At 43.0% G+C, this 24,213-nt stretch overlaps 1 protein-coding gene across 2 annotated transcripts in view; it reads left to right on the forward strand.

Annotated features, from left to right (window-relative positions):
- LOC115164168 (neural proliferation differentiation and control protein 1) overlaps window positions 1-24,213 on the forward strand; it is a 47,091-nt gene that overhangs the window by 18,608 nt on the left and 4,270 nt on the right. For both annotated transcript variants that reach the window (XM_029716396.1, XM_029716397.1), the window contains 4 exons: window positions 9,073-9,234; window positions 22,208-22,303; window positions 22,661-22,888; window positions 23,342-23,408. In XM_029716396.1, coding sequence (XP_029572256.1) covers window positions 9,073-9,234; window positions 22,208-22,303; window positions 22,661-22,888; window positions 23,342-23,408 — 553 coding nt within the window. The remainder of the gene's footprint in view (window positions 1-9,072; window positions 9,235-22,207; window positions 22,304-22,660; window positions 22,889-23,341; window positions 23,409-24,213) is intronic.

A 24,213-nucleotide genomic window follows, 5' to 3' on the forward strand; every position in this document is an offset into this window, starting at 1 on the left:
ATAAATAGGCCATAGTGGCGAAATTATTCCAGGATGGTAAATTTAAACACTGAGGTGATAGATGTGCAGAAGATGAGTGTGCAAGTAGCGGTACTGGGGTGCAAAGGAGCTAAATAAATAAATACAGTATGGGGATGAGGTAGTTGGATGGGCTATTTACAGATTGGCTATGTACAGGTGCAGTGATCTGTGAACTGCTCTGACAGCTGGTGCTTAAAGCTAGTGAGGGAGATATGAGTCTCCAGCTTCAGTGATATTTTTTGCAGTTCGTTACAGTCATTGGCAGCAGAGAACTGGAAGGAAAGGCGGCCAAAGGAGGAATTGGCTTTGGGGGTGACCAGTAAAATATACCTGCTGGGGCACGTGCTGCGTGTGGGTGCTGCTATGGTGAACAGTGAGCTGAGATAAGGTGGGGCTTTACCTAGTAACGACTTATAGATAACCTGGAGCCAGTGGGTTTGGCGACAGATATGAAGCGACGGATATGAAGGCCAGCCAACAAGAGCATACAGGTCGCAGTGATGGGTAGTATATGGTGCTTTGGTGACAAAACGGATGGCACTGTGATAGACTTCATACAATTTGCTGAGTAGAGTGTTGGAGGCTTTTGTAAATGACATCGCCGAAGTAAAGGATCGGTAGGATTGTCAGTTTTACGAGGGTATGTTTGGCAGCATAAGCGAAGGATGCTTTGTTTTGAAATAGGAAGCCGATTCTAGATTTAATTTTGGATTGGAGATGCTTATTATGAGTCTGGAAGGAGAGTTTACAGTCTAACCAGACACCTATGTATTTGTAGATGTCCACATATTCTAGGTCAGAACCGTCCAGAGTAGTGATGCTGGATGGGCGGGCAGGTGCTGGTAGCGATCGGTTGAAGAGCTTGCATTTAGTTTTACTTGCATTTAAGAGCAGTTGGAGGTCACGGAAGGAGAGTTGTATGGCATTGAAGGTCGTCTGGAGGTTAATTAACACAGTGTCCAAAGAAAGGCCAGAAGTATACAGAATGGTGTCCTCTGCGTAGAGGTGGATCAGAGAATCACCAGCAGCAAGAGCGACATCATTGATGTATACAGAGAAGAGAGTCGGCCCGAAAATTGAACCCTGTGGCACCACCATAGAGACTGCCAGAGGCCCGGACAACAAGTCCTCCGATTTGACACACTGAAATCTGTCTGAGAAGTAGTTGGTGAACCAGGCGAGGCAGTCATTTGAGAAACAAAGGCTGATGAGTCTGCCGATAAGAATGTGGTTATTGACGGAGTCCAAAGCCTCGGGCAGCTCTATGAATACTGCTGCACAGTATTGTCTCTTATTGATGGTGGTTATGATATCGTTTAGGACCTTGAGTGTGGCTTGAGGTGCACCCATGACCAGCTCGGAAACCAGATTGCATAGCGGAGAAGGTAAGGTGGGATTCAAAATGGTCGGTGATCTGTTTGTTGACTTGGCTTTCGAAGACCTTAGAAAGGCTGGGTAGGATAGATATAGGTCTGTAGCAGTTTGGGTCTAGAGTGTCTCCCTCTTTGAAGAGGGAGATGACCGCGGCAGCTTTCCAATCTTTGGGGATCTCAGACGATACTAAAGAGAGTTTGAACAGGCTAGTAATAGGGGTTGCAACAATTTCGGCTGATAATTTTAGAAAAGAGAGAGTCCAGATTGTCTAGCCCTGCTGATTTGTAGGGGTCCAGATTTTGCAGCTCTTTCAGAACATCAGCTATCTGGATTTGGGTGAAGGAGAAATGGGGGAGGCTTGGGCAAGTTGTTGTGGGGGGTGCAGGGCTGTTGACCGGGGTAGGGGTGGCCAGGTAGAAAGCATGGCCAGCCGTAGAAAATGCTTTTTGAAATTCTCAATTATCGTGGATTTATCGGTGGCGACAGTGTTTCCTAGCCTCAGTGCAGTGGGCAGCTGGGAGGAGGTGCTCTTATTCTTCATGGACTTTAGTGTCCCAGAACTTTTTGGAGTTTGTGCTGCAGGATGCAAATTTCTGTTTGAAAAAGCTTGCTTTCCTAACTGCCTGTGTATATTGGTTCCTAACTTCCCTGAAAAGTTGCATATCGTGGGGACTATTCGATGCTAATGCAGTACGCCACAGGATGTTTTTGTGCTGGTCAAGGTCAGTCAGGTCTGGAGTGAACCACGGGCTATATCTGTTCCTGGTTCTACATTTTTGAAATGGGGCATGCTTATTTAAGATTGTGAGGAAAGCAGTTTTAAAGAATTACCAGGCATCTTCTACTGACAGATGAGGTCAATATTCTTCCAGGATACCCGGGCCAGGTTGATTAGAAAGGCCTGCTCACTGAAGTGTTTTAGGGAGCGTTTGACAGTGATGAGGGGTGTTCGTTTGACCGCAGACCCATTACGGATGCAAGCGATGAGACAGTGATCGCTGAGATCCTGGTTGAAGACAACAGAGGTGTGTTTGGAGGGCAGGTTGGTAAAGCAGACAGACAGGCATCGAAGCATTCAGTTGCTGTTCGATTGAATGATAGAATAGGAAAGTGTGACTAAGCAACTTTGAGCGTGGTATGATCATTGGTGCCAAGTGCCTGATCAAGTGTCTCAAACGGCTAAACTCCTGGGCTTTTCATGCACGACAGTGTCTAGGGTTTACCGAGAATGGTGTGACAAACAAAAAACATCCAGTCAGGGGCAGTCCTGTGGAAAAAAACAGCTTGTTGAGTATAGGGTGGAAGAGAATGGCAAAAATTGTGCAAGCTAACAGGCGGGCCACAAACAAAAAAATAACGGAGTAGTACAACAGTGGTGTGCAGAACGACATCTCGGGAACGCACAACTCGTTGATCCTTGTCACGGCCACACCGGGTTCCACTCCTATCAGTTAAAAACTAGAGAAATTGGCTTCAGTGGGCACGCAATCACCAACACTGGACAATTGAGGAGGGGAACAACATCGCCTGGAACATGACCGCGAGATCAGTTTTCTTGAGTGGCCTGCGCAGTCTCCAGACCTCAACTCAATAGAGCATATTTGGGATAAGATGGAACGGGCTGTAAGCAGCATGAATGTACCGCCTTCCAATCTGCAGCAACTGCGTGATGCCATCGTGTCAGCATGGACCAACATCCCTGTGAAATGTTTCCGACACCTTTGTAGAATTCCCCGAATAAATCAGGCTGTTCTGGAGGAAAAGTGGGGTCTGAACCAGTACTAGATGGGTGTCTCTAATAAACTCTCTGGTGAGTGTATCCCTTTTATACATAACATATAAACATCTGAATTTTTAAGTAAACATTAAATTATTTATTAATCAATGCCACAAACCTGGGACATCCCAAAGCACCATATGAAGTATTATTACTATCCGAGAGCGCACAGATTCTTATGCTTTTCCATTTTAGGAATTAGACCAGCACAAATGGCATGTAAAAACAGTATATTTTGGTGGGTGAGTTAGAAATGGAAAAACTGGACAAGGAAGGTAGGTTTTATATAAAATACTGGGTCCACTCCAGCAGAATGAGAAACACACTTAACATACTCAAAACAAGGAAGCCATGCCTAAACGCAGCTATATCAACACCTTTCTTGTCAATTTAACAGGTCCATGTTGCTGCTGTTAATTGTGAGCAGCACATTTACCACTGCATTCAGTCTGAACCTCAGAGTAAGCAGGAGGACAGCATTACACAGGTGAAAAAGGTAGCTGATAAAAGTTGTTTTAGAGAATTTGACAGTACGTCCAACCGGACTCACAACCGCAGACCACGTGTAACCAAGCCAGCCCAGGACCTCCATATCCGGCTTCTTCACCTGTGGGATGCTGAGGGGTGCTGAGGAGTGTTTCTGTCTGTAGCAAAGCCCTTTTGTGGGGAAAAACTCATTCTGATTGGCTGGGCCTGGCTATACCCTCCCAGACCAACCCATGGCTGCACCCCTGCCTAGTCATGTGAAATCCATAGGTTAAGGCCTAATACATTTATTTCAGTTGACGGATTTCTTTACATAAACTGTAACTCACTAAAATCTTTTAAATTGTTGCGTTTTATATTTTTGTTCATTATAGAGATAAAGCCAGAAGATGAATATACTTGTTGAACATAGCTATAGCCATCAGTCTTGCGTGTTAATATGGTCATCACTCACTCACTGTTAAATTTGTCAAGGTCCCGACATCAGTGTTAGCTATCCTGCTACAGCGCTTTTTGATATTGGGATGCGCACGCATCACTGGAATGTGCTGTTTGATGGTAAACAGAAAATGGCTCTAAACAGATGGAGCATAAGTGAACCAAGGGCCCAATATAGAACTGCGTCTTGTCTATGACACCCTCTGGAAGAGTGTAAGGCTGTGTCCCAAATGGAATCCTAGTATTCCCTATATAGTGCACTACTACCATAGGGCACTGGTCAAAAAGAGTGCACTATATGGGAAATAGGGTGCCATTTGGGACATACTTACGTCTTAATAGTAAACCATTAGCCTAAAAGAGAATGCTAATCAGTCTGGACTCTTCCTGTTGACATCCCTCAAACGGATAGACAGACAGACAGCTTGATAGAGGCAGAGTCTTCTATTTGTAAATAGAAGGCTCTTGATGGAGACTGTCTGGCCTCTGACAGCAGCTTACAGCTAGCTAGCTGACCTCACACAGCCTGCCTAGCCCTGAGGATCACCAGCCCTAATAGGTGGCAGGTTGTGGAGGAGCTATCGCACATGCCTAGACCGTGCCGTAGTGCTTTGATAATCCCCATAGTCATACCATTTTCAATTTGAGTCAATTAACCCTTGTGTGGTGTTCGTGTCTGTGGGGCCCATTTTAAATGTTTACTGAAAGAATAATGATACAGTAAATACTTTTTTCAACTTGAGACTCATTGGCCTTTGCTCATTTTCTGTGAAGAACATCGGCGGCAGAGAGACAAGCTAGCTGCAATCAGGTCAGTGTGGGACAAGTGGGTGGGACCGCCTTCCCCTGTTTTACAACCCTGGGCCCAACGTTACTGTTGCTGAGCAGCTTATGCCATTTAGGGGCCATTGCCCCTTCAGGCAGTACATACTGTCTAAACCCGCAAAATATGGAATCAAGATCTGAGCTTCCTGTTATGCTGCTTCATCATATGCGTGGAACTTACAAGTGTATACGTGGCAGTTTAGATGGAGGAGCCCCTGAGAAGAACCAATGGATGTGGGTTGTCCTGGATGTGACACAGGGACTCCTTGGCCACAACATCACATGCAACACGTTTTTACTTTGCACAAGCTGGGACAGGAGCTCCTCGAGGAAGCTGACGATGGTAGGAACAGTACGTAAAATTACAATACCATAAAAGGAGGGGTGGACAATTTAGACAAGCTGGTGACTGGCTACAGCTGCAAAAGAAGAACCCTACGCTGGCCACTTGTGCTATTCTTCAACATCTTGGATATCTCGGTGTACGACACGTTTGTCATCTGGATGGCGTTGAACCCAGATTGGAACAGAGCTCCAGAGGGGACGGCTCTTTCTCGAGGAGCTGGGTAAGACCTCAAATCCAGAGGAGGCCACATATCCCAAGGACCCCAGCTTCTGAGGCCATCGTGAGGAGGATTCAGGAGGAGGATGCTGGTGCCCCATAAGCCCGACCCACAGAACCAACAACTCCAATACTGGATGTAAGTATGAGTGATGGTGAGTGTCTGACTCTCCTACCTTGGCCTGCTGTAACTATATATGTGAGTGATGTTGTTGTATGTGTGTGTGTCTGACTCTCCTACCTTGGCCTGCTGTAACTATATATGTGAGTGATGTTGTTAGTAAAATTCCTCAACTAAGTGTTTTCATCATTCTAGATTGCAGCCGGTAGCAACAAGAAGAAGCGCTGCGACGTGTGTGTGTGGACCAAAGGACAGGAAGACACAGAGAACACATGCATCAAGAAATACATTTGCAACACACAAACACACACAGTAAAACTCTGTCCATGTGGTGTGTAGACTGGCCTTAATTTGTGTTCAATGGGGCTCATTTATAATTCCCATAAAACACAGTGTCAAATTTGTCCTTCCAATTTGTTCAATTCAAAGCAATGAACATCAATAGTGATAACTTTTGCATTTTATATTTGTTCAAGATAAACATGATTTTATTCCACCGATGTCTTGATTATATAAAAAAAGGGATAGCACTTTTTGTTGATATATGTGATCTAGCAGAGGAAAATGACAAATGTTAACCATGTATGCTGTCTAAATTGCTTGTAATTGATATGTCAACATTTTACGTTTTTACGTAAATTGTTACGACTGTATTGTTTTAAAAGACCAGCAACAGTATTGGGTTATGAGACCCGCAAACATTGGGTGAATAACAAAAACATGACCACCACACAAGGGTTAAATTTGAATTCTGTTTATGAATTCATCGGAGTTCCCAAAATATTATTACCATTGTTTTTCTTTTCCAGGTCTTCAGTAGTTTTAAATGGAATTGACTCTGGCATAGGCATAAAACCCCTTCACATCAAAATGCAGGAGACAGTCCACTTGACTCACCTCAGTTTGGTAGAGTTGGAGAGATTGCAGTACTGCATTTACGTCTTCTGTTTTGCATACAGTATGCTGCTAGATGGACTACAGCGCCTCCCAAATGGCACCCTATTCCCTTAATACTAGGTCAAAAGTGGAGCATTAGATAGGAATATGATGCCATTTGGGACGCAATGTGTGCTGCCAGATGAACGAGGCAACCTCAAGTGTACCCAGAGAGGATTTGGTTATATGGGTCAGTTGTGGATTTATAGACCCACGGACAGGTGTGGAGAACGATGAATGGCCTGTAGTCAGTTGTGCCTGCTTAGGCAGCAAGCAGCTGGATGCTGCCTATGGAAGACCAACGCTAGTTGACATGGATGCTTTGTAAAGACCTAGGTCTTGTTGTTTGTTTATACTCCTTACAACCTATTTCTCCTTTCAATGTTTTTGTCATTTTTAATTACATGGTTTACAGGGTAATCTCAAGTAGTTATATAAAAAATAAATGGTCACGCTGCTGAGGAAACATATTCCATTCTCTCTCTTGTTGTTTCTTCTAATGTTTCATGGCCATAGCCAGGGTCTAGACCAGCATATTGTTGAGAGACCGTGCTCTCTGAGGAAAGTGAGATGGGGAGGTGATTATAGCCTGCTGGTGCAGAATGAAGATTACAGGAGATCTGCTCTCTGTCAGAACCAATTGAGAAGCCCGATTTTGTCAAGTGCAAAAACAAGCCATTTGGGCCAGATATTGAGTTAATTATTTTTTTTTAGCTACTTTAGTATTACTTTCAGATGAGATTCAAGGGTTTGTTTTTGCTTTTCAGGGTCAAAACTCATGAACATCTCATTGATAACGCTTATCAGAAGCAGACTGGAGCGTTGCCTACTACTTAAAATAAACACTATGTCCTTTAAAGTTTACTAACCCACTTAAAATAAATGTTCCCTTCCCGCTATCGTTTGTCTTAATCTTAGTTTGTCTTAATCCCACCTTCCCCCACCCCTTCTTTCCATCCTCGGATTCTGCATTCACAGTGTGACTCACACCTGATGTCACGCTCTCTGTTGCCATGGCAGTCATTATGGCAACCACAGCAGCCTAGACTTTTCATTGGTTGGCTGTGTTCTTTTTGGGGGGGAGAATCAGTAAGGGGTTAATATTGATAAGTTTACTTTTAATTATTTGCTTCCCTCAGCCTATTGAACGCTTACAGCGCATTGGCAGGCAGAGAAGAACAAACCTACGGCTGGTTGTATGAATCCTCTAGCAGCCTTGCTAAGTCGAGCCCAGCCAAGACCTCTCATACACACACACAAAGGCTTCGTCCCAATTGGCTATTCCCTGGCCTATGTAGTGCACTACTTTTGACCAGGGCCATGTCATTTGGTCTAACTCTCTGTGGAGAGCATTATTTAGTCAGGTGTTTAACCAGGTGTTTTTACTACTAGGCAGGCTAACTCAACATGACACCAAACATACAACCCAACAGGAGTCAGCAGCCTTGGGCAGACTGACTGACTCACTCACTGTTCTGGTCACAGTGAGGGTTACTATTCCATGAGAAAAGGGCCTTTAGCTAACAGCACAGTCTTTTCCTTTATCTTAGCACCCAACCTGCTGGCCCATATAGTCCCCCAGCCCAGAGAGCCTGTCCACCTCCACCCCACTGCACACCGGTCAGGTGGCGACAGAGGCCACATGACCATGGCCCCAAAACAACATCAAACACCGGTCAAGAAATACTGTAGTTTAATATTCTGTTCACATCAGAGTGAAGGATTTCAACCTCCTCCATGGTAGCCTAAACCTGCAGAATAATTTCTGACCCTTCGATAACGAACTCAACAAACTAAAGACTGCCCTCAGACTTCAGAGGAGTTTGGTTTCTCTGACTCGACCATAGTGGTGAGATTTGGTACAGTGAGGAATTTGGCTGGTTTTCCTGAGAGGTAGTGAAGTAGATGTCGGACAAGGTATATCCGCAGCCAAAACTAGAGATGTGATTCAAATGGCACCCTATTCCCTATGTAGTGCACTTATTGTGACCAGGGCTCTGGTCAACAGTAGTGCATTACACAGGGAATAAGGCGCCATTTGGGACGCAGTATCTATTCTGATTAGCTGTAGCTCAGTGAGTGGTAGGGCTGGCCTGGAGGCGTATTGTATTAGATGACGTATTGTCAGGCACCAGTAATTATGATTCCATTTTTTTCCTTTGTCTATTTTCTCTCTTTCTCACTCACTCTTCCGTTGTCACCTTAGGCACCCTGATAAAAGCTAGGCTGTAAGACTCATGAGATGCTTCTGTGCATAATGTTAGTTTATTCTATTTATATGCTTAGCTCTCTAGTGTGTGTCCAATTTGTGTGGAAGCCTCAATGTGTATTGTCATAGAGACTGGTGTTTTGATTGACAATACATTTGATTTGCATTTCTACAGGAACATGTTTAAGTAATGTCTGCTGATGTTAGCACCAACAGTCAGGAAGAGAGAGGCTTGTCTTTTCACTGTTAGCGCAGGTGCACTGGTGTTAAAATCCAAATGGATGTGAATACTAATGTTACTCTGTGTCTTACTATCTCCACAGGGTCTTCTTCAGTATGCCCGCGGAGCTTAGACTGTGCCCGAGCAGGGCGTCATTTCTGCCAGCCGGGCAGCTCACACTGCGGCCCCTGCCTCAACCCGCTGGTAGAGAACTCACATGGCAGATGCATAGTGAAGAGGAGACACGCTCACGCCCCCCATTTTGGTACGTTCACTTATCCCTACTAATGCCAATGCATTGCTGTTTCACTGCTAGTGTAGAAACAGTAGCCAAAGCCACAAAGCACCTCTCGTTGCAAGCCTTGACCAAGCCTTTGAGCCAAATATATCCCCTCTCCTTCCGAAATTCAAAAGATGCTGGATGTAGGTGTACCCAATATTCCCGCTAAGCTGCTCCCTCAGGACTGCCGTGCAGAAGAAATATCTGCCTGCGCAGAGAAGCACTAGTTTGAACTTCACTCAACTTTCTAGAGTTTTCCCCGTTAGTTAACACTATCAACGTTTCCCTTTACTGTGGGAATTGTGATTGAATCAAAGCAATATTAGCCACTTTCAATGCAACATACCGAAACAAAACGAACTATGCAAGACTTGGGGTGTTTCTCAAAAAGCATACTACCATGCTCCGAGCACTCAAATTGGAGCATGGAAGGGTCGGAGTATGTGAAATGGAGCATGGTGGGCGCTTCTCGAATGTGTAAATGTGGTAAAATTGCTTGAAATCAATTATTTCATTATTTGAGCTGAAGCGAGAGAAAATACACTCCGCCATCGGAATGAAATGTTTGATATGTTAATAAATACATGCTGTGTTAATTTTGGCATGTTTACCTGCCTACATACCGTAGATCACAAGTCCATAATAAGTCAATAGGGCTATCTAGCTAGCTAGCCACGAAGAATTGGTAGGTACCCCCAAAAATTTGACATCTACCTTGCATAACATTAGTTTAAGGTCATGTTTGCCTGTTTAACTAGCTGGCTAGTTATATTATTACGATTCAAATATCTAGCTGATATTAGTTATTATATTTGCTTTGTGAATATCTTGTTTTGTCTTGTTGCTATTGTCCTGACTGGAAGAATGTTCAGTGAATGTGGAGGTGAAGCATGAGGTAATACAGTAGGGGGAGTGCGAGTGCTCAAATGTAATGTTTTATGCATTCTCCACATTCTCGTTCTCACAAGCGTACTCAAGAGAACATCGTTGGAGAATGCCCTCATAGCATGAGAGTGGAGCACTGTATTATGCATATTGAGAATCACCCTTAGTATGCAAAACTAACTATGCAAGATATTTTGTTTTAAGCAGAACGCATCGGTGTAAGATTCTATTACATTGACAGATATGAATCAGGCCCGTGCTCTACACAGATCGGTGTGTTGTAACCAATCAGAGCTGCAGTAGGCCTATTTGCAAATATACCATTGCCATATATGGATCTGTGCCATTCACTTTGAACTGGACTATGTTTACAGCATGAGCGGTGTCATGACTCTCCTGTGAGGATCCAAAGATCAGGCTACAATTGATCAGCGTCTACAGAGCCTTTGGTGTGGGGTTTTTATGATACCTCAAGTCGATCGTAAATTGTAGGCAGCAGACAACTACTTTTGGTCTCTAGTATTGTTGAATGGAATCTTTTTGTTACGGAAGGTTTTGCAGCACAAAAACTCTAACGTCTAACAGTAAACACTGGTACAGTATATTTCAACATCCGAATGTGGGGAATGATGAGAGATGGAATATGGGATATTCATTTATATTTTGTCATGTCATTAAAAATTATATAAAAGTGATATAACAAAAATATATTGTAACTTGAAGAGCTTTCCCACTGTGTATATCAGGTTTGCATCCTTTATGCTGTGTAGGAAATATCAAGGATGAAGATAATATTTTTAATATAGGAATGTAATTTTAGTTTTCTATCAAGATCATAGTTTTTGATGTTTTGCCCGATGTTTTGCCCGTCAGTATGACGGAAATGCCTCTTTTTACCCAAGTGTATAAAAGACTGAGTTAAGAATTAACATAACAGACTACAAGGACCACAAACTGCAGCTAGGTCTTCATTGGTCACGAGCTGAAGAAGACAAAGTAGCCTCTAACAATCAATGTTACGGTTGAGTAGCTGTTCTAAGTACTGTATCTAAGAAAGTGAATAGGACCATCCGGTTATTCTCTTCAAATCATCGTCGACTACACTGCTCTCATCACAACTCTGGGGATCGTTGACCAGGCTGATTAGCTGTCCTCAGAAGACCACTCTTCCAGAACGAGTGAAAGTAAACACAGACAACTAAGGAGAAGGACATTGTGACCTCTTGTGGACATACAGAGACTTACACTTACGAACTAAGGAGAAGGCCCAATCGAACCCTTTTCATGAAGCAGAACCCTTTTCACGAAGGCCTGGGTCCAACAGCGATACACGACAAAGACCTTGAACACGTAAATACATGCATTACTTCTTACCCAAACAGGCAGCAGTTTGGGGCAAGGTATTAGGATTACTGTGAGTGTAATTCCCGACTGTATCTAAGTGTTGTCTCTCTTTAACTCTCCATCTTTTGTAACAAGTGTCATATTGTGTTAGTCCTCTAGGGACCTGTTTTCATCTTAGGTTTCAAATCAGTAAGTGTGTGTCCTGTTATCATTTAGTTTGTTAGTAAATAAATAATCAAATCAATTGTGTGGTACAGAATGATCAGTAAGACTCGGGTTTGTGCAGGTTCAAGAAGTCTGCAACGTTCAGAATGAGACTAATATGAGGTAATGATTAAGTGACTTATCGATTTATATAACTTATGTATATATTCTTCAGTTTAATTCGGGAGATGGAAACTCGTTAAACACCTTCCTCCGTGGTTCCCCAAATTCCTAATGAGTTAATTGTTGCATGATTAATTTAGTCTGGTAACAATTCAACATGGTAGGTAATTATTAGATAAATAAGTCATCACATTAATGAAAGTCACGTCACGACAGCAGTCATGAGTAAATGCGCTTGTTTTGAAATCAAAGCGAGAGCTACATGTAGCCACGTGCACTTTTGTTCATATCCTTTGCTAGTTAATGAGTTATTAACCCAGTTATAGATCATTTGTAGTCAGCAATGGGAGAGTGATTGCCACCTTTTGCAGCAATTACAGCTGCAAGTCTCTTTGGGTATGTCTCTATAAGCTTGGCACATCTAGCGACTGGGATTTTTGCCCATTCTTCAAGGCAAAACTGCTCCAGCTCATTCAAGTTGGATGGGTTCTACTGGTGTACAGCAATCTTTAAGTCATACCACATATTCTCAATTGGATTGAGATCTGGCTTTGACTAGGCCATTCCAATACATTTAAATGTTTCCCCTTAAACCACTCAAGTGTTGCATTAGCAGTCTGCTTAGGTTCATTGTCCTGCTGGAAGGTGAACCTCCGTCCCAGTCTCAAATCTCTGGAAGACCTGAAACAGGTTTTCCTCAAGAATTTCCCTGTATTTAGCGCCATCCATCATTCCTTCAATTCTGACCAGTTTCCCAGTCCCTGCCGATGGGGAAAAACATCCCCACAGCATGATGCTGCCACCACCATGCTTCACTGTGGGGATGATGTTCTCGGGGGGAGGAGAGGTGTTGGGTTTGCGCTAGACATAGCATTTTCCTTGATGGCCAAAAAGCTACATTTTAGTCTCATCTGACCAGAGTACCTTCTTCCATATGCTTGGTGAGTCTCCCACATGCCTGTTGGCGAACACCAAACATTTTTTCTTTTTTTTTTTCTTTAAGCAATGGCTTTTTTCTGACCACTTCCGTAAAGCCCAGCTTTGTGGAGCGTATTGCTTAAAGTAGTCCTATGGACAGATACTCCGATCTCTGCTGTGGAGCTTTTGCAGCTCCTTCAGGGTTATCTTTGGTCTCTTTGTAGCCTCTCTGATTGATGCCCTCCTTGCCTGGTCTGTCAGTTTTGGTGGGCAGCCCTCTCTTGGCAGGTTTGTTGTGGTGCCACATTCTTACCATTTTTTTTATAATGGATTTAATGGTGCTCCGTGGGATGTTCAAAGTTGCGGGTATTTTTTTATAACCCAACTCTGATCTGTACTTCTCCACAACTTTGTCCCTGACCTATTTGGAGAGCTCCTTGGTCTTCATAGTGCCGCTTGCTTGGTGGTGCCCCTTGCTTAGTGGTGTTGCAGACTCTGGGGCTTTTCAGAACAGGTGTGTGTGTGTGTGTGTGTGTATATATATACTGAGATCATGTGACACTTAAAGTCCACCTGTGTGCAATCTATTTAAATAAATATGTGACTTCTGAAGGTAATTGGTTGCACCAGATCTTATTTAGGGGCTTCATAGCAAAGTGGGTGAATACATATGAACGGACCACTTTTCCTTTTATTAATAAAAAAAAAATTAAACAAGTAATTTTTTTCACTTCACCAATTTGGACTATTTTGTGTATGTCCATTACATGAAAGCCAAATAAAATCTATTTAAATTGTTGTAATGCAACAAGTTGTAACGAGTTGTAATGCAACAAAATAGGATAAACTCCAAGGGGGATGAATACTTTTGCAAGGCACTGTAAAGTGGTTTCCTGCATCAACAAAACATTTTCAGTCACCTCCTTGTCTGAAGGACAAGTGGATAAACGGGTTAATGTCAAGCCCTGCATGTTTTTTTTCTTTCAATAGTCTAATCCAAATATTCCTAAACTGGGGTACGCCAAATAAAAATGTGATTCACATTAAAAAAAATCTAAAAATGTTTAAAAAAGTAAGGCCCACACCAGCTGTACTGGTTGTACTGCTACTACCAGCAGTACTACACCTGCACCTGTCGACGACACATTGTTCTGCTTCCACGAGCACATCCAATGCTAGCATCAGTAATTCTACATTTGTTGTTAGCCCAGCTAGCATGGACACTGACAGTGAATCTGATGCAGCCGATGAGCTACTGCCCCCTTACTTGGGAAAGTACCAAACAGACAGGGACGTTGGACCATCGAATAGGCGCAAATATGATGAGAACTACATTGATTTGGGGTTCACTTATATTGGGAGTAGTGCCTTTCCGTAGCCACAGTGTTATATGCGCAAAAGTACTATCTCACAACACGATGAAACTTTCACTCTTGCGCAGACATTTAGAAACAAAACATGCCAATTAGAAAAATAAGCCACAGGAGTTTTTTGAGCGAGAATTAAGACTTCCAAGTAGTAAGACATGTATAAAAGCAACAGATACTATTAATAATAAGGTGCTTGAATAGTCTTATATTGTGGCGTACCGAGTGGCTAGCCAGGCAAGCCCCATACTATTCTGGAGAACTTAATTCTTCCTGCTGCCACGGATATGGCTGAGACAATGCTGGGGAAATAGGCCCAAAAACTATACAGACAATGACTTCATCAAACAACACTGTTTCACGACGCATCAGTGACATGGCAGGAGATGTTTTGAAACAATTACTGCTTCGCATACAAGCCAGTGCAATATATGCGTTACAGCTGGATGAGTCAACAGACATGGCGGGCCTGGCACAGCTCCTGGTATATGTCCGTTACGTTTATGGGGGGTCAATTAAGGAAGACATCCTCTTCTGCAAACCACTGGATAACAGGAGAGGATATTTTTAAAGTACTGGACAGCTTTGAGACATCAAATGGACTTTGGTGGTTAAGATGTGTTGGTATCTGTACTGATGGCGCAAAAGCCATGACAGGGAGACATAGTGGAGTGGTAACGCGCGTGCAAGCAGTTGCTCCCGATGCCACTTGGGTACACTGCAGCATCCATAGAGAGGCTCTTGCTGCCAAGGGAATCCCTGACAGCTTGAAAGACGTTTTGGACACTATAATGAAAATTGTTAACTTTGTTAAAGCAAGGCCCCTAAACTCTTGTGTATTTTCTGCACTATGCAATGATATGGGCAGCGACCATGTAACGCTCTTACAACATACAGAAGTGCACTGGTTATCAAGGGGCAAAGTATTGACAAGTTTTTTTGAATTGAGAGACAAACTTAAAGTTTTCTTTAATTTTCACTTGTCTGACCACTTGCATGATGACGAGTTTCTCGCCTGAATGATCTGAATCCAGGATTACAGAGACTCTCCGCAACTATATTCAATGTGCGGGACAAAATTGAGGCTATGATTAAGAAGTTGAAGCTCTTCTGTCTGCATTAACAAGGACAATACACAGGTCTTTCCATCATTGTACAATTTTTTTGTGTGCAAATGAACTCACACTTACGGACAATGTCAAATGTGATATAGCGAAGCACCTGAGTGAGTTTGGTGCGCAATTACGCAGGTATTTTCACAAAACAGATGGAGGTTGAATGTTTGAAGGGGTTCGGGACTATAAAAAGTTTGGGAACCACTGGGCTAATCGAATGTAGGCATACATTGAACACAACACATTGGCTGCTACTGTAGGCTGAATGATAGAACAGCTATTTCCATGTTAAAATGTTATGGATCCATTTTCTCCATTGATTTTGATGGTAGGCCACTCGGGTAGGATTAAATTATGATCAAATAGCCACAGCAGTCTACTTGACCACTGTTAAAACTGTAAGTTAAAGCGGGTACAGCCGCAGTGTTCTCAGTAAACGAGCGCCAGGAGTTGCACAGAATTTTCACAATGTTCAAGTTTGCGCTCAGCAGACCTTTTTGAGGGAACATTGAGTGTACCCCCACGAGATTTGTCCTAATAACCTGTTACAAAACGAGGGCACAGGGAGAATTGTTCCACATTATCTGTCCTATCTCACGAGAGACTAGTTTAATGTGAAAAAGAGGTTAATATTGCTCACTTTTTAATGGATAATAGCAGTCTCCCCTCCAGTCCCCCACTGCCTCAGACTTTAACGAGTGTTAATGAGACAGCGTAGGAGGTGCGTCATCAGGGGGCTGAGAGCTGATAGCTCAGGAAAAAGGTGCGTTGTTCCAATGGAGAGAGAGAGAGAGAGAGAGAGAGAGAACCAGAGCAATGGGAAAGGATTCATAATGGTTCAAAATGAGAATGGATGACTTTCATAAAGTGGTACTGATACAAAACAATTGGCATTTAAACCCATAAAGATATCGCTTAGATTTAGTCATAGGCCAGACAGACACTGGAGGGAGGGCGACACCAGGAAAGCCCTACATAAAGAAGGAAAGGAATTGAAAGACAGACCTGATTCACCATCGGTCTGTGAGATTACAGCCTAGTCACAACAAAGTCTAACCGAGTATCCCTCAGCACAGATTTAAAGCATGGACTGTCTGCCAAGCAGGTTTTCCCTGATCCACTGACAGAAAATACATCCCAAATGGCACCCTAATCCCTATAGGGCATGCTACTTTTAACGCAAGCGTGCCATTTAGGACACATGCACTGACTGGCTCTAGAAGAGCAGATGGTAACAGAGTAAATCACTAAACAGAAGGTTAGAGAGGACCCCTCTATTATTCTTTCCTCCTCCACATATCTCTCTTCCTCTCTATCACTCTCTATCCTCCTTTTCTTCTCTTTTCTTTTCCTCTTGCTGTCCTTCACACACACTATCCTCCTCCTGAGCGAGCTCCTCCGTGGATATTCTAGCCACTCCATGCACACTGATATTGTGAGCAACAGTTTGCTCTGTTGGAAACTATCGTCCACTCGTATGGATGGCCATGTTAACAAGGGTGTTGGTTGTGATATAGATCATTCTACCCATTTAGACTTTGAGTATCTGGACATCTGGACATGTTTACCAGCTCTCATCCTGGATTGCTTCCCAAATGGTCCCTGTATGCACTTGTCACGCCCTGACCATAGAGAGCCCGTGGTTCTCTATGGTGTAGTAGTTCAATATTTCTATGTTGGTGTTTTGTATGGTTCCCAATTAGAGGCAGCTGGTAATCGTTGTCTCTAATTGGGGATCATATTTAGGTAGCCATTTTTCCCACCTGTGTTTGTGGGATATTGTTTGTGTTGGTGCTTGTTTCACCACGTAGTCACGTTGTGTTGCTTGTTTGTTTTGGTTGAAGAAGTTTCTCTTTAAATAAATATGTGGAACTCAACAAACGCTGCGCCTTGGTCCGTCTCTTACAACGACCGTGACAGCACTGCTCTGACCATAGTCCGGCTTCTGTTCAAAAATAGTGCACTATGTAGTGAATAAGGATGCCATTTGAGACGTACCTCTGGATTTGCAGCTGTACACACAATTAATTCACCGACTTAGCCCACCGCATTTAAGTGGTATCCATTTTCCTAATGGCCATTAGTTCTTTACAGCCACTTTGGACATGACTGGCACATGACTGAATTTAATGGATAAGAATGCATCGCATGCGAACCACTTTGTATGTTGTGAGGCCGGTTGAAGGGACTGCCAAATTCTCTAAAACGATGGATGGATTATCTTGGCAAATGATAAATGCTCACTAACAGGGATGTAAACAAATTTGTGCACAAAATTTGAGAGAATCTTTTTGTGCATATGGAAGATTTCTGGGATCTTTTATTTCAGCTCATGAAACATGGGACCAACACCTTACATGTTGCATTTATATTTTTGTTCAGTTGCTCAGAAAACTTGGGGGGCCAAATTAAACCACAGCATGCGGGCCGCCAGTCGGGGAACCCTGCAGTACAGCTCGCTCACTTACAAAACACCTGGAACAATTCTATGTAATACCCTTGAGACCATGGCCACTAGGCACATGGGGCAATCAGCAGCATATTTCCAGTAGACAATGGCTGCTAGACACACAGGGCAAACAGTTGCCTATTTCAGGTCATTTCCCCCAAAACAAGGCAATATTTGCAGACACAACATGTTCAAACAAGAGATTGGTCTTTACCCAGCCCCAACCACCCACTCGACAAACACAGAACATTTTGAGGAAATGTGACAGAATAATTACATTTCAGCATTGAGCTGCAGTATGACTCATATTTCTGTTACCACTGTGTCTTGCGTGCGCCCAAATGGCACCCTTTTCCCTAGCTGTTGTTAAAGTCAGAGATTTTTACTTTAACTGTGGCCACCAAATTATTGGAAATTGCAGCTGGAGTTGACTAACTTGCATTGGTTTCAGGTGCAACCTTTTCTCTGTTATCAAAAGGGAATAGATCACTAATATATGCATAACTGGCTTGCGTCATTAAGACCCATATGCCATCGACCACAGCTAGAAGGTAGCCAGACTGAAAAAGGGCTCTGTGATTTATAATTCAATACTTAATGACATTTACTCATTTCACATGCCAGTAGACAAGCAGTGAGGCCATTTTGTCTTACTGTGTGAATAGAAAAATAAACCAGGTTATCATGGGTCAACTATACAGCCGATATAGCCGATTTACAATTGGAGTTTAGCGGCGACTAGTGTGGACTGACTAGAGCTCCGACGTCACATAAAGTGTTCTGTGTAACTGCAGGCTATTCTTTGGGTGCTGAAGTCAATAGTGTTTTTATTTTAATAAATCATTTTTATGTGACTTCGGAGCACCAGTCTGCTCACATCAGCTGCTGCTCAACTCCATCGTCTATCGTGTTGTTTAGTTGGATACTATATGGGACTATTGAGCTCCACAGTGGACCTTTTGATTTTATTTAACTAGGAAAGTCAGTTAAGAACAAAGTCTTATTTACAATGATAGCCTACCAAAAGGCCTCCTGCGGGGACCACACATCACGACAAGAGAGACAACACTACGTAAAGAGAGACCTAAGACAACAACGCAGCATGGCAGCAACACATGACAACACAGCATGGCAGCAACACAACATGACAACACAGCATGGTAGCAACACATCACATCTGTCAGTAAGTGTCCATGATTGAATCTTTGAAAGAAGAGACTGAGATAAAACTGTCCAGTTCGTGTTTGTTGCAGCTCGTTCCAGTCGCGAGCTGCAGCGAACTGAAAAGACGAGCGACCCAGGGATGTATGTGCTTTGGGGACCTTTAACAGAATGGCCTTGTCATAACTGGCCGTGTCATAATACCCATAAAACCGTTCAAACACTGAAATGGTTCCAGTTGTTTTTCCACCATTCATTTGATCCTTTGTAGATTTTAGAAACACTAGAAATAAGGGCTGTGTTTCGTGTAGGCTTACCCTGGCATGACATTTTGATATCCATGTAAATCTCTCTCGGACAAGGTGGCTTTTATCAATATATTTGGCTCTATTTACTCTGATTCAAAAATTCGAATTAACATCAAAGAAGACATCATGCAAGACTACAGATCTCTTCAAGCTGCTGCACGTCATCACATCTGGTCTTTGGTTGTGAGGCCGGTTGGACGTACTGCCAAATTCTCTAAAACGACGGAGGCGAAATTAACTTGTAATTCTCTGGCATCAGCTCTGGTGGACATTCCTGTAGTCAGCATGCCAATTGCACACTCCCTCAACTTGACATCTGTGGCATTGTGTTGTGTGACACAACTGCACATTTAGAGTGGTCCTTTATTTTACCCAGCACAAGGTGCACCTGTGTAATGATCATGCTGTTTAATCATCTTTTTGATATAGCACACCTGTCAGGTGCATGGATTATTTTGGCAAAGGAGAAATGCTCAATAATAGGGATATAAACACATTTTTGCACAACATTTGAGAGAAATAAGCTTTTTGTGCATATGGAACATCTTTGATTTCAGCTCATGAAACATGGGACCAGCACTGTACATGTTGCGTTTTATATTTTTGCTCGGTATAATTGGAGTTATTTATATCTGTGGTCTGCTGCATACAATAGTGGCATTGAACTGAAGTCTGACATTTTGAAAACATTTATTACATCAGAAAATAATAATACCCTCCCTCCAGTCCTTGAAACGGCCTTTAGAAATGGGTCTTTGGTTCATTTACGATTCTTCGCCTCTGAACCACATATTTAATCTGACTGTGACCCCCTCCTCTCTTTTTTTTAAAATGTGTATTTATTTAACCCTTATTTTACCAGGTAAGTTGACTGAGAACACATTCTCATTTACAGAAATGACCTGTGGAATAGTTACCTTCTATCCTTTCCCTTTCTTGGCTCCTCTCTCTGTTGCCCTGGTTATGGTTTTCATTCATGATTTTTCTCTCTCTCTCTCTCTCTCCTGTGCCCTCCACCCACACGCTCAGAGCACCGCTTCATGACAGAGACGCTGACCTATCCACCCACACACTGCGACACGTTCCCCCACTCTCACTAATTTGTAATGTACAGACTCTCTTACATACAAATACACGCATGCATGCACACTCACTCTCTCTCTCTCTCTCTCACATACACACACTGCACCACTCTCACATACACACACACACACACACACACACACGTATGCACAAAAGCACCTCACATTCACTCTGTCATAGACACCCACCCACACAGAGATTCTCTCACTTTGATCCAGCTAGCAACACACAGTATCACTGGCTTACTCAGTCTCATACATAGGCACACAGGCATTACAGTACTACACACACACACACACACACATTCTAACATTTATATCACCGTACTGCTATGCAGTTTATCATCTCACTGCTCTCACCTCACCTGTGAAACCAGCATTATTAATTACTGTTGATATAGTAACCCTTTATGATTAAGCACAAACCAATCCAATGTAAGGAACATGCAGCGAGTCGTCTCTGCAAATGCAAAGCTATTTAATGCTTTGCGCAAGCCTTTTGTACTTGATGAATGATTTGATTTGGATCCTTACACTTATCATCGACTCACTTTTTGTTGTAGGTGTGTGTGTGTGTGTTTATCCACACTGGCCACATGAGGGCAGCGTGGACCAGTTCTTTCTAACTGGAATTCCTCTGTGTCCCTGAGAGTACCAGTACGGGGTATATGGATGGAGTCAAGGAGAGCCATGTGTTTACACTGAACAAAAATATAAACACAACATGTAAAGTGTTGTGAGCTGAAATAAAAAATGCTAGACATTTTCCATATGAACAAAAAGCTTATTTCTCTCAAATTTTGAACACAAGTTTGTTTACATCCCTGTTAGTGAGCATTTCTGCTTTACCAAGATAATCCATCCACCTGGCAGGTGTGGCATATCAAGAAGCTGATTAAACGGCATTGGGACAATAAAAGGCCACTCTAAAATGTGCAGTTTTGTCAACAACACCAGATGTTTGAGGGAGTGTGCAATTGGCATGCTGACTGCAGGAATGTCCACCAGAGCTGTTGCCAGAGTTTTAATGTTAATTTCTCTATCATGAGCTGCCTCCAATGTCGTTTTAGAGAATTTGGTAGTACTTCCAACCGGCATCACAACCGCAGACCACGTGTAACCACGCCAGTCTAGGACCTCCACATCGGGCTTCTTCACCTGCGGGATCGTCTGAGGTGCTGCTGAGGAGTATTTCTGTCTGTAATAAAGTCCTTTTGTGGGGAAGAACTCATTCTGATTGACTGGGCCTGGCTGCCAAATAGGTGGGCCTATGCCGAGTGGCGCAGTGGTCGAAGTCACTGCATCTCATTGCAAGAGGCGTCACTGCAGTACCTGGTTCGAATCCAGCTGCATCACATCCAGCCGTGATTGGTAGTCCACAATTGGCCCAGTGTCGTCCGGGTTTGGCCGGGGTAGGACCATCACTGTAAATAAGAAGTCAAATCTTTGAAATTGTTGCATGTTGCATTTTGTATTTATGTTCAGTAATAGATGCAATATGATGCATTTACATGATGACACTGTAATTCCATATGGTGGCCATGTTAGCTCCCCATTTTCAAGTGTATGCCTCTGGAGTCAAGTACCAAAGACTCTGTATTTCCCTTAGTCAGCAGGGCTGTGGTTTTCCTGTTGATCTGCCACCCTTACCTACAGCACTACTATTAATACAATTATAGGATGAATAGATGCTTGATCTCTACAGTAGTGTGTCTATATTTCTCTGTGTTTTTGTATTATTTCGTAGCCTGTCATTCTGTATGGAAATCAATAGTTGATTAAGTGTAGCTTGTCTTATCAGTATCTGATGACTGATTCCCCATAGTCACTATGGTGTAGTAGGAGGTCATCATTGGCGATTTGTAGATCTGACTCGTACCTGCAATCACCCGGATGGTGGAGGAGGAATTGCTCTCTTTTTGCGTCTACCTCTGTCTTCTCCTCACATCGTTGTGTAAGTAATCATTGAAACCCAATGACCAAGATCATGTTCTCCTTTCAGCGGGCAAAGTGACCACGTTCCCTGAAGTGGATGAGGAGATTGACTTCCTGTCCACCATCATCAGCCAACAGAAGGAGTCAGGGGTCAAACATCCAGGTGAGAGAAAACCTTTGGCTTTACAGTGCCATACTTTTGACCAAAGCCCTATGGCCTGCAGGCGCCCGGCCTGCGACAAGGAGTCGCTGGAGCGCAATGAGCCAAGTAAAGCACCCCCTGGCCAAACCCTCCCCTAACCCGGGTGACGTTGAGCCAATTGTGCGCCGCCCCCAAGGGGGCAACCGGTAGCGATGCAGTGCTTTAGACCGCTACGCCATTCGGGAAGCCCGATTTGACAAAGCTTTTAATTGCATAGTTATGGCATAATGTGACCAGTAAGATCATATGATTTGCTATATTAGTATAGTTTTCCTTGCTATCAATTACCATTTATTCTCTAATTTTTGTATCTCCTAGCTCCTCTCTCTCAGGATCTTTCCAAAGCCGAGGAGGAGGATGACCGATCCATGATCCTCACCCAACGGCCTACCACAGAGCAGCCTACGACACACAGTACCACTACAGCCCCGTATAACACGACTACAGCCGCCCCCACAATGACGGCCCCCACCACCACCCACATCCCAGCAGTTCGTAGTGGGCCCCTGATCATCCCTTACCCCTCCAACGATCATGTGTTTATTGGCATGTAACCTTCCTTATTACTTTTTAATGTTTCGATTTTAACAGCAAAATGCTTTCCTCTATATACGTGAGTCAAGAACGTTCCAGTATTATCTACACATTTCTCATGGAAATATTGAACAGGGGAACCATTGTTCTCCAATCTGAAGTTTTTCCACATCCTGATTATCTTGTGAATGCTGTATTGACTTTAACTGCTCTTGGCTCTTAAATGAGGTTAATAGCGCCCCAAATGGCACGATATTCCCAGGGATGCAATTTGGGATGCATACAACCTTGTCAATAGATTATCTTTCCTGTCCCACTTACTTCTCCTAGTCCATGAACTAACCCAGACAGTGCCTTAGTCTGTCTTCTCCTCTGATCTATACCCTCTTCTAGATATGTCTTCCCTTTTCTCTATCGGCCGTTTTCATCCTCTTTTCCTAACACCCTTTCTTTTCCTCTTTACAGTCATGACCAGTGTGTTTGCGGTCATGGGATCTGTGGCCTTGCTCTTGGCTGGCGTCTGTTGGATCAGGTAAAATTCTCCCTACATCTGCATCTTGTTCCAGTTGGCTTTGGTTTCTTACATGTTGTGTGGTACTTTACTGTACGTTGACTTAACTGTTTTATGAACGGACAGTTTGGTGTGTCTTTAGTAGTCACATTGTTGCTTCGTTTTAGTGTACGTTTTAAGGTGCTGATTGTAAATTGTATGCACTTCAGTGGTACGGACTAGTAGAGATTTACTCCATGTAACCATTTTAGAGTCTAGACTGACTCAGCATTAATAAACTGAGGTTTAACTTGCTACATGACTATTTTTTAAATGATTACAAAGCAAATTCAGGGAGATTAGATTCATATTGATTTAAACTTTAATCCAGAGCTCAAAACTGTGACTGAAATCCTCGAATTTGCCACGCTTTGACTTGGCAGTGTGAAACCAATTTTTTAAAATTGCTTTAACTGGTTACGTTAGTTTTTGGTTCAGTTTTTTTTTTATCAAGATTTATTCGAACATCAATCGGTATGCAACAATGGGAATGCAAACCAGGTATTCAAAAAGTTTGATCCGAAGTCTTAGTTGACTTTGTGATGCGCAATTCACCCATCATGCACTGTTTGAATGAGCATTGGTCTAAAGGCTTTCCCCCAAAAACTTCCCAATTAAATGTTGACTGCAAAGTAGGCCTACCTGGCAGAATGAGATCATAATGATTTGTATCAATTGCCCGGCATTTGTTTATCAAACTTCGCCATCACATCATGTAGCCTACACTGTACAGTACCAAAATGCTAGCCAAACACAACTCTCTTCTGGTGTGGTTTAAGCATTGTTA

The sequence above is a fragment of the Salmo trutta genome, chromosome 27 (assembly GCF_901001165.1).
Source record: "Salmo trutta chromosome 27, fSalTru1.1, whole genome shotgun sequence".
NCBI lineage: Eukaryota > Metazoa > Chordata > Actinopteri > Salmoniformes > Salmonidae > Salmo > Salmo trutta.